The following is a 14,707-nucleotide window of genomic DNA, read 5'->3' as shown; positions in this document are numbered from 1 at the left end:
TAGTATGTTGCAGAGAAAATACCACAGATTTTTTTTTCATCAAGGAAACCGAGAAATCATACTTTGAGCATTAAATGCTATAAGCAGGGACTTACAATGTTTGTTACATTTTATGTGTGAAAGGACCCATGTGTGTATAGGTTGCACATGACATGGCCTGGGTGCAGAGGTAAAAGGATAACGTGTGAGAGTTGGTTCTGCCCTTCAGCCTTGTGGGTCCCAGGGATAGTATTCAGATCCTCAGGTGTGGCAGCAGTCGTTTTTAACCACCAGCCTGCCTGCCTTCTGTCTGTCTGTCTATCTATCCATCCATCCTTATATCTAGCTATATGGTTGCTTAAGTTAAGTTTCTGTATTCCGAACTATTTTTACTAAAACATATCCACTAAAACAAAAGGCTGCAGATAACTGCACCATCCCAAATGACAATACTCTATTGCTCAGGCCATCCTATATAACGGTACATTACCCTCACTCATTCCATAGGATAATACTGCATTATCCTTCTCCATTCCATATGATACTGCATTACATCACATCATTCCATCTGATGATACTGCATTATCCTGACTCATTTCACAGGATAATACTTTATTATCCTGGCTTTCTTAGTCACTCTTCTTTTGCTGGGGCACAAAACAAAACAAAACACCAGGACCAAGGCAACACTAACAACAACAACAACAAAAGCATTTAATTAGGGGCTTGCTTACAGTTTTAGAGGCTCAGTTATCATGTTGTCAGGCAGACATGGTGCTAGAGGAGTAGCTGAGAGCTATGTCCTGATCCATAAGCAGAGCGACAGAGACAGAGTGACAGATGCTGAGCCTGCTGTGGCCTTTTGAAACCTCAAATCTCACTTCTAGTGATACACCTCCTTTAATAAGTTCATACCTTCTAATCCTTTCAAAGAATTTCACTTCTTAGCAACTAAGAATTCAAATATATGATTCTATGGGGGCCACTCTTATTTAAACCTCCACAGGACCCATTCCATCAGATAATACTACATTGTTCTGACCTGTACCATATGGTGATACTACATTACTCTGACTGACTTTGTGTGATAATATATTACTTCATCCCATTTCATAAAATTAAATATATCACTTTGACATATTATTACATAAATATATTGCTTTACCCTGACATTTGATATGACTATATGATAATGTTATATTTTCCTGTATCAACCAAAGTAGACAACACCAAAACACAACTTTCTTTCTTACACTTCCAAGAAAAATTTGTTGTTTGGTATATGGAACTTTGAATTCTTAGAAGAATTTAGAGGATTAAGCAAAGCTATTATTTAAACAGTATTTTCTAATGTGTTATTAAATAAAGAGTACTGTTTTTGTAATTCTGTGTATAAGAATGCTAGTTTGGGTTTTTTTTGGGTTTTTTTGATAGGTTTCATTAGTTTTTTGATAGAATTATATAATCATAAAATGTTAAGTACTGCACTGACCTAAATTCCAAATAGTTAATGCTTACTTAGCTCTTTTAAGATATTGTGTGATTTGTTTGTTTTTGTTTTTGTGTCTTGTAATTCCAGGCTGGCATAAAACTTGCCTGTAATGCCAAGGATGACCTTGAACTACTGATCCTACTGCCTCAGCCCTCAGTGCTGGGATTCTAGGCAGGCAGTTTTTCCCACAGCCAAAGGTTTAAGAATGGCTGGCTTAGGGAATGGAAGCCTGGTTAGTTCAGGATCTTCACTGACTTCATGGTGGTTGGGTGCTTTTGCCCTTTTAACTGCTGTGACTTTCATAGAAATAAATTCCAACTTCTTCACAAAATAGTCAAAAAGTCAACTCAAAATGGACTAGTTAACACAAACCAAAAAGCTAAAACCATGAAATGCATAGATGAAAATAGATGAATCTTAAGGAGCTCTGATCCCCCATTGGGTTTAAAAGCATGACACCAAAGGCATGAACAGCAAGAACAAATAGATAATTGGACTTTTGTACCTCAGAAGGAGTGATCATCAAATGGAAATGAAAATAAGTAGAAAGGGAAAATACCCAGAAATCATGTAACTGGTAAGTGCTTATTATCCAGAGTTTGCAGAGTCCTCCTGTATTTCAACAAAAGAACTGCCTATTTTAAAATTAGGCTGGAATCTTCAACAGCTGTGTATGCAAAGGTCCATTCCAAAGCGCTCTTAAATGTGTGAGAAGATTTTTCAGTTCCTTTGTCATTAGTCTTTAGAGGTGCATATCAGAACCAAAATAAGGGTCCTAGAGAAACAGCTCAGATTTATGAACTGCAACCATCTTGTCTTCTCAAATTCTTAACTCTTTCTTCTCAACTCTAGTACCCTCAGGGGCTCCAACTGGGTCACCCCCTACTGCATACAGAAACTTCTTTGGCAGTAGCCTGGGAGGATTGTTCTTTGTAGTCCAGGCTGGTGTGGAACTCACTATGCAGCCAAGGATGACCTTGAACTCCTGATCTTCCTGCCTCCACTTCCCCACTGCTGGAATAACAGGTGTGTGTCTTCATGACTGGTTTATGCTATACTGAGGCTGGACCTCAGAGCTATGTTCATGATAGGTGAGCACTCTACCTACTGAGCCACACTCCTAGACCTCAGTGTAGCTTTACTTTTCTTCTCTCAGATCATGTTAGTCAGCACCACCTGTTGCCTGGTAGCTGAAAACCAAACAAACAGAAGTGCTTTAGTTTGGGGAGTATATTTGGTCCCTGTTAGTCGGCAATACTCACTACAGAGTTTTCAACTAAGATAAAAATTCCCTCCAGCCTTTCACTCTCCTTGGTGATATTTGTAGATTCTTAGACAATAGAGGCTTAGTCTCAAGTGAAGCTAATCAAGACATCCTATTCTAGCTTTGTGGGGTTTTTTTTTGTTTTGTTTTGTTTTTTTAATTCAGCAGGCAAAAAAGAATAAGAAAAAAAAAAACAGAACACAGACTTGATGTAGTTGGAAGATTTGACTCATGGGCAAAGCTTAAACAACCCAGTGGGCTTGGGTTTTCTATATAAAGTATTCCCAAACCATGTTGCCAAGAAGGGTATAATTGGCCACAGGACTTTGAGACTGTCTTCATCAAGGAGACATCATAACTCGTTTAGATTAGTCACGAAGGAAAAACTTAAGGGAAATAATTGAACATATAAATATTCATGAGGAGTTATTCAAGGGGCGAAGTATTGCTTCTGATTTATACAAAATTTTATAATTGAGGAAGTTGTCAAAACTTGGGGATTGAACTTGAAATTTTAAGTAAATGGAACCAAAGCCTGGGATAACAGATCATGAGCATCTGTTACAAATAGAACAGAGAGCCTGTATTCTGATAGGATCATTGAACTAATGTGCATCCCCAAGAGACTCAGATGCAAATAAGAACAGAACCAGCAAACATTTTTTTTTTTCTCTCACAGAATGGGTTTACTTATAAGACAGAGGTTGAGAAGCCCAAATATCTACAGCTGGTGACCAGAGACCTAGTGAGCTAGAGATGAAATTCTTCCTGGAAGGTTGTCATGTATGAAACTCAGGAAATTTTCTTGCTTCTGAAATCAGGTGAAAAAGATACCCTTGCTAGAAGGCATTCAGGAGGAATTCCCTCTTACCTAAGGGAAGGTCAGGCCTGCATTTTCTTTAGACCTGAGACTGAATGTCGTTTATCTACCTTAGAACAGGCTGTCTGCTTTCTTGAATATTCTATAAATTTAAATCTGAAACTCCTCTAAGACACAGTTTAATAATGTTTGAGCAGATTTCCGGGCACCCCATTGCTTGGTCAAGTTGACACAGAAGGTAATCGTCTCAAGTCTTATTCTGAAGTTCTGAAATGAATATTGAATATGGGGAGGAGTAGATACTTTTCAACTGGTGATAGCTTGATATTTGAAACTCACTTTAAGATGTGAAAATAATTGTTTAAAGCCTTTGGGTTTTAGGTCCAAGGGGGACACTGAGGCTGATGGTTCTTTTGAGGTAAGAGATTTAGTAATTAAGTAACAGACAACAGCATGACAGGGACTCTAAGAAGAACTTAGGCTCACATGGCTCACAGCTTTCAGAGGTTTCCCACGTGTTGGATAAATAGTCCATAGTTGGTGTTGCTGTCTGGACTAGCTATGAGGTGGGGAGGCAGGAACATATAGGACTAACTTAGTTTTGGAAACCAGTGTTTAAGAATAATCGAAGTTCAGCCAAAATGTAGGAGCTTTATTGATCAAAATAGCGTGGCCCTGGATAACAGGGGTTAAAATCTGGACCTTGAAACATTGTCTTTGTTTTTTGTTTTGTTTTGTTTTTTTTTTTGTTCTTGTTTTTGTTTTTGTTTTGTATGCAGGTGGGAGTGAGAGTAGAGGCTGGCAAAGCAGAAAGCCTCTGAGAATAAGGGCATTTGGGTGAGAATGTGAAGAGGAGGGTGAGCAGAAGGGCTGCAGATTTGATGTTGAAAGTGTCATTTCTCATGCTTTTTTCAAGTTGTTATTCCATGTATATTTTTTGAGACAGAGTAGTCCAGGCTGGTGCTGAACTTTTTATATATTGAAGGATGACCTTGAACTTCGAACTCTTCTACCTCCACTTCCTGAGCACTAGAAGTGTACCACAGTTGCTTTCTTCAGGCAGTTCTTGGGTCAGAACTTAGGGCTGAGCCACATACCCAGCTCCAGTTGTGCCATTTTTAGTTTGTTTTGCCTGGTGACAGTATTTTTTATGTATTGGTCAGTTTGTATAATCTTATCTCCAAAGCATTTATTTATTCCTCTTTAACTGAGGGCTTTCCATTGTTTTCATTGTCATTAAAAGAAACAAACGGGGGGGGGCTGGAAAGATGGCTCAGCAGTTAGGAACACTGACTTCTCTTCCAGAGGACCCAGGTTCAATTCCTAGTTCCACATGGCAGCTCACAACTGTCTCCAGTTCCCGTTCCAGGGGATCTGACATCCTTATGCTGACATACATACAGGCAAAATACCAATGCACGTGCAATACATAAAATAAAATAAAAAACAAACAAGGACTGGAGAGATTGCTCAACAGTTAAGAGCCCTTTCTGTTCTACCAGAGGACCAGAGTTCCAGTTTCAGCACTCACTTCTGGGTTCAGAAGAATCTGAATTACCAACTCTACAGGTACCTGCATTCATGTACTATATATACCCAATATGCCCTTAATTAAAAATAATAATAACAACAAATCTTTCAAAGAAAAACACAACAGAAAAATCTATGAATTAATTTTCTTTGTGCTCCTCCCATGGAACTTAGATGTCTGTGTATTTCCTGGCTATGGCCATTGTTCACTCTCAGGAGACAAAAGCATACCATTAAGGTTGGAAGGTTGTAGCTGCTGGCGTGCAAGGATGTAAAAAGAGCATTCAGGTTACAGGAGCCCAAAGTCAGAATGCACATGGGAGTACATACCTGGAAGTGAAGACTGCATATCATCCTGTATTTGGAAAGCTTTAACAGTAGTGTTGTTCTCTGTGTGGATCTGTAATAGATGGAGCGAATCTATTTTAGACGCTGCATTAGTTACTTTTCAGTTGTTGTGCTAAAACACCATGACCAAGGCAGTTTACAGAAGGAAGGGCTTATTTAGACTTACAATTCCACAGGGATAGAAGTCCATCCTGTCAGGGAGACATGACAGTAGGAGTGGGGCTGAGAGCTCACTACCTGAAAGCAGGGTAAGGCTTTAAGCCCTCAAGGCCCACCACCAGTGACAGGCTTTCCTAACAAAGCCACACCTCCTAAACCTCCCCTAGCAGCACCACACCTGGGGCCAAGTGTTCAAATACTGGAGTCTATGGGCGACATTTCTCATCTAAACCTCCACAGATGGATAATCAATTTTGTTGCATTGTCAAAGTAGCTGCTGTGCTAAAGCCAGTCTGGATAATCAGTTTTGAAATCCCCTGTTGTCAGTCAGCTGTTAAAACAGAAATGTTAACTTCATGAGTTTAATGAGCAGCTTTGAAGACTGCTTAGTGGCAGAGTTGTGGAAAAGGCAGGTTGGAAGCAGAGAGGAGACTGGAATAAATATTTAACGAATATCTACTTTGAAGGGCAACTTCCTCCCTCTTGGAAACTGCTTCAACTCTGTATCCCATTACTGTCTCATGGCCTGTGGTGGCTGGAGACCAAGGCTGAGAGTATTCCTAAGGAGGCCTAAGGAGGTTGTCCTCTTCAGAGTGAGAAGATAATTTGCAGACGTAGCTGAGGTATGGCTATGATAGCAAACAAAGAAATACACCCATTCTCCTCCACCCAGCGGGATGACAAGATCAGGGTATACAGGAAATAACTTAAGGAACCCTGAAGTGGCCTGCAGGTAGCCTGGACACTGTCCTGTCCTCCTCCACTGCCCTTCCACTGACATACTCTCCTCCCCTACATTATTAGTTCATCCTAATCTCTTTTTCTACCTACTTCATGAGAAGTGTGAATGAATTGGTCAATTTCAGATAAATAAGAACAAGGCTTTTCTTTTTTCCTCCTTTCTTTTTCTTATCTATTGTTTTTGTATATAGCGCCTTGTTACATGCCCCTGATTGGCTTTACACTGTTGGACTGCCTACCTATGCCTCTGAAGTGCATTTCCTACTATCTCTGTTGCTGAAATTCTTTCCCTAGGGAAACAAATAACATCAGCAAACAAACTTTTTCTCCTCCAAAGGTCCCAGCTACAAACAGGTACAAAAAGGTGTAATTTCATCCAAGTTCAGTCTGGGGAACCAGTGAGTTTATTAGGTTTGCTTAGAAGGCAGTGAGTGAAGGTTATGGGAAGGAGCATGGATAGCCATAAAGTAGCTACACTAGAAAGTCTACATCCAGCATGGGTGATGACTACTCCAAGGCTGCAGAGATGGAGTCCCGGCTCCCTAGTCTTTCTCAGCTGATGTGCTTTTCTGAGGCTGTAGACATTTAGGGTAGAGTTGTACACAGTTGGTTGAGAGAAGTGCCTGGTTACCCTGTTGAGGGTCCCATGAGACTCCTTGGACATACTTCTATGGAAGACCTTCAAAGAGCCCAGCCATAGTGATATTTGCACTTGGAATAGAGCTGAATTCATGAAGTCGTGACAGCTTTGCTCAGTGAGTAGTCTTGTATAATAACCCCAACACAGTGTAGCCCAGGCTTGCCTCAAATATTCGATGCTTCTTTAATCATGGTCCTCTGGAAGAACAGTCAGTGCTCTTAAGCACTGAGCCATCTCTCCAGCCCTTGGATGCAGTTTTTATAGTAAAAAAATAAAGAAAGTCGTAAGTCAAGACACATTCCAAATATATTGTGGAGACAGGTTACAGCAAATGTGGGAAAATCTATTATAGGACTCAGTGAAGACATTCTTAGCTTTTTGGATGAGAGAAGTTGACTGCCAAGGATGCACTTAAAAGGATTTTACAGTCATAAGGATACACTGATGATAGGTCATACAGAGTGATTGAAAGTGAATGGTTTTCCAAGGAACTAAAAATATCCCAACATAATTTGGCTCTGGTCTATAACAGTCTAACTGTCCATAATCAGGAAGTTCAAACATTTGGAGTCATAGAATCTCTTATTGCTTTTGTTTTGTTTTGTTTTTGAGAGTTTATCTTTGTAACCCTGACTGTCCAGGGACTCCCAGAGATCCACCTGCCTGTAGTGTCCCAAGTGCCTGGAGTACAGGTGTATGTCACTGTGCAGACCCAGTGAGTCATAGGATCCTTAACGCAGAATCGTCTTTTCCCTGGCAATACCACACTACTAACTTCTGCTCCTTCTCTGTCTGTGACAACACCAGAGTCAGGACCTCGGGACTATAGCACTGGACAAACAGAAGTCTCTTTCCTAGACAGTGTTTCTGTTCAACTGTTTCAGCTGCAATGGAAAGGGGCTGCCATGTGGTTAAAAAAAAAAATGGGGCAGAGGAGGAAAAGGGAGTGAATTTCAGCTCCATGGGTAGTAGGTGGAAAGAGATTTTTTTCTGATATATTTTTTTTTAAACCAGGCTTAAAAATCACAGTTACTTAGTGCCACACACCTTATCTCTTAAAGGGGGATGGGGGTGAGGGCATTGAAAATATGGCTCAGCAGTTAAAAGTTCTTACAGAGGACCTGGGTTCAGTTTCCAGCACCCACATTTTGACTTAGAACCTTCTACAACTCCAGTTCCTGGATATCTAATGCCCTCTTCCAGTCTTTGAGGACACCAGGCATGATGTGCACATATACATGCAAGTAAAACATGCATACATATAAACTGAAATAAACCTAAAAGGAGAGATGCCTAAGAATTTAGCTCACTTGATAGAATGGACCAAGCATGCACAAAGCCCTAGCTCTCTTCCCAACACTGAATAAACTTGATGTGGGTTCTCCATGCTTGTATATCCAACATTGATGAGGTGCAAGCAGGAGGGTCAGGATTTCAAGGGTAGGGCTGAAGCAATACTCAGTGCATAAATTGTCATGTAAACAGGAGGACCTGGGTTTGCTTCTTCATTGCCCACCTCATCTAGGCTTCTGACCTGCATACCTACACACATGCACAAATACATACTCAGATATGCAGAAGAGGTTCAAGCGGGCTGAGAGATGGCTTAGTAGTTAAGAGCACTTGCTACTCTTGCAGGACACCCAAATTCAGTTCCCAGCACCTGCTTTGGCCACAACCACCTGTAACTCCAGCTGCAGTAAATCTAATGCCCCCATCTAGCCTCTATGGGTACTGACACCCCTTTATTTAATATATAAGTATTATATATTATGTATTCTAGTTTATTGTTTTTCATACATATTATTTTTATATTACATATATTAGAATTTTAAAAAAGTTTAAGGTAATCAGCCATACCAACAATTTCCAGGTCAGCTTGGGATACATGAGGCCCTGTTATTTGTAAATAAAACAGGAATAAGCAAAGGTTAAATTTTAATGAAATGATATGCTCAGTGCATGGGCAATTGTAGGTGGCCTCTGATGCTAAGCTCCTACATGTGTGCCTTCTACAGACTCTGTAACAGATTCCAGTGCACCTTTGATGTAAAGGAGGTTCCAGCATCTCTTGTTTCCTGTGTCTATCAGTGTGTGTGTGTACCCATGTGTGCGGAAGCTGGGTGATAAGGCAGGGTGCTTAAATGCTTTGTTGCATTATGTTAATTCCTCAGCAGTGCAATCAAATTCATGTCGTAATTAAAGCTGTCAGTTGGAAGGCAAGCCAATCGCTGCGAAAGCACAGCATAACAAATGAACTGAAATGATTCTGCGTGTAGCTATACAATGCTTCACCAGGCATGAAATTAAATAAGTAATTTGATGTTGACATCAGAAATTGAAATGATACCCACTGTTCCCTCATTCAGTCAGACCTGCATAAACAATGGCCAGAGCAAACATGCACAACAAAGCCCTCCTCTCCACCCGCTCCCCAAGTAATGCACAATATATATGCAAAATGAGCATATCAGAGCTTGCTTAGACCTCAAGGATGTAATTTGCTTTGGTATACAATACGGTGATAGGCGTGTGGGGGTGGGAAGCTTGGGTTGGAGTGATCCTTCTCCTTCTGGGATAAAACATTTTCAGCAAGCAGGGTGAATGAAATCAACAAATCCCCTTTCATCTCTGTCATTCATCCTAAAATGAGTTTGTTTCCTAGAGGCAGGACTCCAGGCTGGTAGAAATCTAACTTGTCTTCTGCCTTTGCCTGCTGTAACGAGGGCTGGGGGTGTAGAAAATAGGTGACATTGTCACATGGTCAGCCACTGGTATAAGCAGTCTCCATGACTACGGTGGGTGGATTGAACCCTTTCTCTCTCCCGCTTATAGAATCAAGAACACAGAGGGTTTTGTTTGTTGCTGATTGTTTCTTTTTCATAACTTATGTTTGTGTGTGTTTGTGTGCGTATGTGTGTGCACTGCAGGTGTACAGGTACCCAGGAAGACCAGAAGATGGTTATGGATCCACTTGAACTGGAGTTACAGGTGGTTTTGAGCTCCCTGATGTGGGTGCTGGAAACTGAGCTCTTGTCCTCTGGAAGACCTTAACCACAGAGATTTTTGTAGCCTTGCAGAAAGGTTTATAAACGTGGATCACATACCCAGTGTAATGCACATGGTGCTTTATTCCTGTGAGCTAATAGGAAACATCAAGATAGGAAATTTTGCTCTAGGAATGCTATGAAGCATGCTTGTCTTTGTTTGGAGTGGCAATAGTCAGAAAATCATGTCCCTTTCTGTTATGGTTTGATTGTGAAATATCCCCTTCAGGCCCATGTTTCTGAACACTTGGTCTAAGGCTAGTACCACTGTTTAAGAGACTGTGGAACCTTTAGGAAATAGAGCCTTGCTCTAGTCGCTAGGAGTAGGCCTTGGTGTGTTATGGATCCCCTGTAGTACTTCCTGTCTGCTCTCTACTTCCTGACTGCTGATGCAATGTAATGAGCGACCTCTGACTCTTGCAGTCTTCACTGTAATAAACCTTATCCTCAAGCTGAGATCTAAAATAAATCCTTCTTGTCAAAGTTGCCTTTTGTTGGGTGGTTGGTCACAGCAGTAAGAAGAGGAACTCTTATGCCTACTCAGTTCACAACGAACAGAAATCGTATCTGTTGTGGTTTTAGAGCTGTCAGATTCTCTGTAGCGTCTTCCACCTAAAATAACCCATCCATTTATTTATACACCACTTCAACCAGCATTTCTGTAGTGCATCTTGTGTGAAAGACATGATGTGTAAGACACATGTCCCTCTCCAGCCTTCATTCCTGATATCCCAACACTCAGGGGATGGAAACAGGAGCATCAAGCTTGTCCTCAGCTACACAGGGAGTTGGAGGCTAGCCTAGACCATGCAGAGACCATGTCTAAAGACTGGATAGAGGGCTGGGCAAATAGTTTAGTTGGTTGAGTGGTTGCCTAGCATGCAAGAAGCCCTGCATTTGATCCTCAACAGTATGTAAATGAGAGTAGTAGTGCATTCCTGCAATCCCATCTTTTTGGAATTGGGGCCAAACCTAGACTACATGAAAACCTATCTCAAAAACTGGGAGGAGGTGGGGACTACAGAAACAACGCATTGGTTAAAAGCACTTACCCCTTCCAAGTTTGGTTCCCAGCATTCACGTCAGGAAGCTCATAGTTGCCTATAACTCCAGTACCAATTCCCTTTGGCCTCTTTGGGGCACCTGCACACAGCACACACATAGTTCACATAAATGTGGGCATACATATGTACTCATAGATAATAATAAAAAGATATACAAACTTTCATATTTATACACTGGATTCTCTTTTTCTCAGCACTTGATACCCGGAGTTCCGTTCAGAATTATTGATTTTTAGTGGATCACTGTGCCAGAGCTGTGGCAGTCTGAATTGATATTATTGAGGCAAAACTGCTTCCCTCTGCCCACAGATTCTTTGCATTTCAGTCAACTAATTATGTTTACAAAATGTCTAATTTTTGCACAGTGCCAAGTGTGTGCTAACCAAAGCCTTCAGGGAATAAACTGCCAAGTAGGTCATATACCAAAAAGTCATCCAAACCCATTGGGCTTTTTATTTTCAAGTCAGTCTGGGCTTTTTCCTCTTGTCTGCCTCTCTGTGGCCGCAAAACCAAATAGCTTGAGACCCGGGCCTTGAATGTCAGGAAGTCAGGGAGGCAGGCTGCCACGTGCCTGTTTAGTCTCAGTGCAGGGCGAAATGCCATCATTAATTCATTACCCAGCTGCCTGTCAAATAAATTGGCAATTACATCCACCGAAGAAGCTCAGAATCCAGTAAATAGCACGTTAGCATCTCTGAGTCGTTGAGAGATATAAAGGGGAAAAACCAAGCAACACAGTCTGTGTATCAGCAGCAGATGATAAGGGGCCTCACACTCAGGCATGTGATGTCTGGATGAAAAGCTCACAAAGGGCTGGTAATGAGCTGTGCGGATGGGAACATGTTAAAAATTGCTACTGACTTCTCCACTCTGTCTGTGTGCTTTCTTTGCAGAGTTCAGCTCCTTCCAGCTTGGGAACAGGCTACTTCGTAAGTCCATCTCCACTTCCACCTGAGCGCCTCCTGTTGCCATCAGTCCACTTCTATAACAAACCCTCATTACAGTGTGATAAAATAACACCTAAGGAAACCCCTTCCCTCCTAACGAGTATACTGACCTCCACCCTTTCATTGAGAGTTGTTTTATTTTTAAAGGGTTTAACCTTATGGGCCCTAAGGATCAGGAGGCACCTGCCTGGGTGGGGCACTTAGCATGTTTGGGAGACGTGGGAAACATGATTGCTCTTACCAGTCCAGTTCCATGATTATTGGAAATCAGATTATGTATGGAGGTACTTGCCTTCTCTGTAGCAGTCTGAAGAGCTTCTGTGTATAGAGTGACTTGCTTTACTATTTCTGACCTTTTATTTTAAGGGGAGGTGACTTTCCAATATTGTTTCTATTGCACCCTGGTTGGTAGCCTCTATCTAGCTTTTAAGTCAGAAATCTCCACATTTCACAGTTTGGCAAATACAAATGCATTATGTTCTTTCTGGTCCTTACATTCTGTCCTCAGGGGAGGGGAGGGGATAGAGCAAACATATTTCTGGGATTATTACACTATCTTTCATTGAAAGACAGAGAAATGGTTGCTTCATTAAATTTTTATAACAAAATTACCCTTTGTGGATTCAGTATTCCTTCTCAAGATATAAATGAGGAAGGATTACAAACCAGCATTATTTACACAAGATAACATAGTGTTACAGTATACCGTGGCATTTACAGGAAGTTGATTGTGTTCTCAAGTAACACTTGATACTATAATACCCAGGGTTGAACACATACTACAAAATGTGGTCAATAAATACTAATTCAGTCCAGCTGGCTTTTAACTGTGTCCTTTTAACATGCTAATCATTCTTGTGCTCACTTATTTCTCTCACCTTCATATTTCTGTTAAATATGAAAGTCAGAATGTTTCAGTGAATACTGAGTTTTTTACTAAGTTTGTCCCAAAAGACATCCTTCCTGCCCTGCCCCCACTACCTTGGTCTTAATCTGTCATCCAAGCAGAATGGTAAGGGTGGCTCTGGACCTGCAGCATACAGTTAGCACACTTACATTGGTTCTGCATACTAGGCCTGAATATTCATGCTTACAAAAGGAGCAGGGTGTGCTCGGTGTCTTGCTTCAGCAGTCGAAAGAACAGACGCGGTCCCATCTGCCATCTCTTCACACCAGGCTGGGTGTGGGTTGAGATGCTGGGAGCAAAATCTGGAGGCTCTTGGGCCTGTTCTGTGTGCTCTCTATCCTCACCCCACCTCCTTTTCAGAAATGAAGCCAAAGCCACCACCTTCGCCATGTTCAGTTACAGCCTGAACATCTGCTGTCCTTTTTTTTTTGTCACCATAATTGCCCTGAAAGAAGAATGTCATTTTAAGAATCAGCATTTTATTTTGCTTTTTACTTCCTTAGTTCTAGGAATGCTTATTTTTATTATCTAATGATATATCTGATAACTGAAATATACTTACTTAGGATTTGGAAGTGAGTTTTGCTTGGACAATGACTTTGGTTAGCTTTTTAAAACTTTATTTTGCCAAAATTGCTTTGGTAAAATCCTCTTACTTTGCTTATCTCAAAAGCTGTCACGTTATTAGCGTACATGGAGAAGATGAGTACCAGATGTGTGTTCTGCTCTCAGCAATGATAAAAATGCCCCTCTCAGAATGTGTTTCCAATACTGCATTGTTCTGTTATCACCCTGCAACATCTTTGGTGGAGTTTCCAAACCCTCATCAGAATCCAACTCTGTTTCAAGTGTCATTTCATCAATATCACATGTAATACTCAATTTCAGTCACTAACTTCCACACTTTTCACGCTTTTATGTGGAATTATGTATTTATAACTTCTATTGCTGCCCTCCCCCCCCCCCAAAAAAAAATCCATACAGTTTGCACAGGGGGCACAGGCTCAGTATTAGGTTGAATCCCATAGTGATTTCTTTTTTCTCATTAATCTTCTTCAACGACTCTTTGAAATGTGGATGGAGGGGAATCACTACAGATGAGCTAACTCTTACCATTAAATCATAAACTGTTGGATTTGGAAAGGCTAAAGTCCCTCACCTTTGGAGAGTAACAGCGAAGAACCATTTCAACACTCTCCCATGCTTCAGTATCTCTCCTCAGTCTAGAACCTTCTGTCTACTCCCCTGTCCTGTACTAGAGATTTTAGTAGACTAAGGGTAAAAATCCATTTGTTCTATTTATTCATGAAACAGGTACTGTAATCCATGCATGAGTCTTATTTTTTGTAAGTGTTGTGTGTATCTGTACTTGTACCTGCCCGTTCTTGGGCAAATCTAAGAGTACTTGTATTTGTCTCAGTTTTTCCACTGTATCCATCCCATTCTGCTGAAGGGCTTAAAAGAAGCCTTTGTTTGTGATCTTGTAATATTTGTTTATGTCTTCCTGGTTTTGTGTTCCAAAGATGTCTGCTTAGGTCTGACAGTTTTCCAATCTATGCAAAAGCAGAAGATTTAAGAGATGGGAACAGCAGTGAAGAACAGTATTTACATAAGCATATTGCAAAGGATTTCCAAAGTAGACAAAATAGAGAAAGATTGGAACAAACTTTGCACGTCTGGGGGAGGCGTTGAATACCGTGAGTGTCATACACACACACACATACACACACACACACACACACACACACACACACACACACACACACACA

At 40.9% G+C, this 14,707-nt stretch overlaps 1 protein-coding gene across 1 annotated transcript in view; it reads left to right on the top strand.

Moving 5' to 3' along the window:
* Positions 1-14,707, top strand: part of Auts2 (activator of transcription and developmental regulator AUTS2) — a 1,016,386-nt gene that overhangs the window by 479,154 nt on the left and 522,525 nt on the right. Inside the window, exon 4 of the mRNA XM_055606033.1 lies at positions 11,978-12,013. Within this exon, the coding sequence (XP_055462008.1) occupies positions 11,978-12,013 (36 nt within the window). The remainder of the gene's footprint in view (positions 1-11,977; positions 12,014-14,707) is intronic.

The sequence above is a fragment of the Psammomys obesus genome, unplaced genomic scaffold (assembly GCF_907164565.1).
Source record: "Psammomys obesus unplaced genomic scaffold, mPsaObe1.curated_primary_1811, whole genome shotgun sequence".
NCBI lineage: Eukaryota > Metazoa > Chordata > Mammalia > Rodentia > Muridae > Psammomys > Psammomys obesus.
This window is presented reverse-complemented; position numbering and strand designations above follow the sequence as displayed.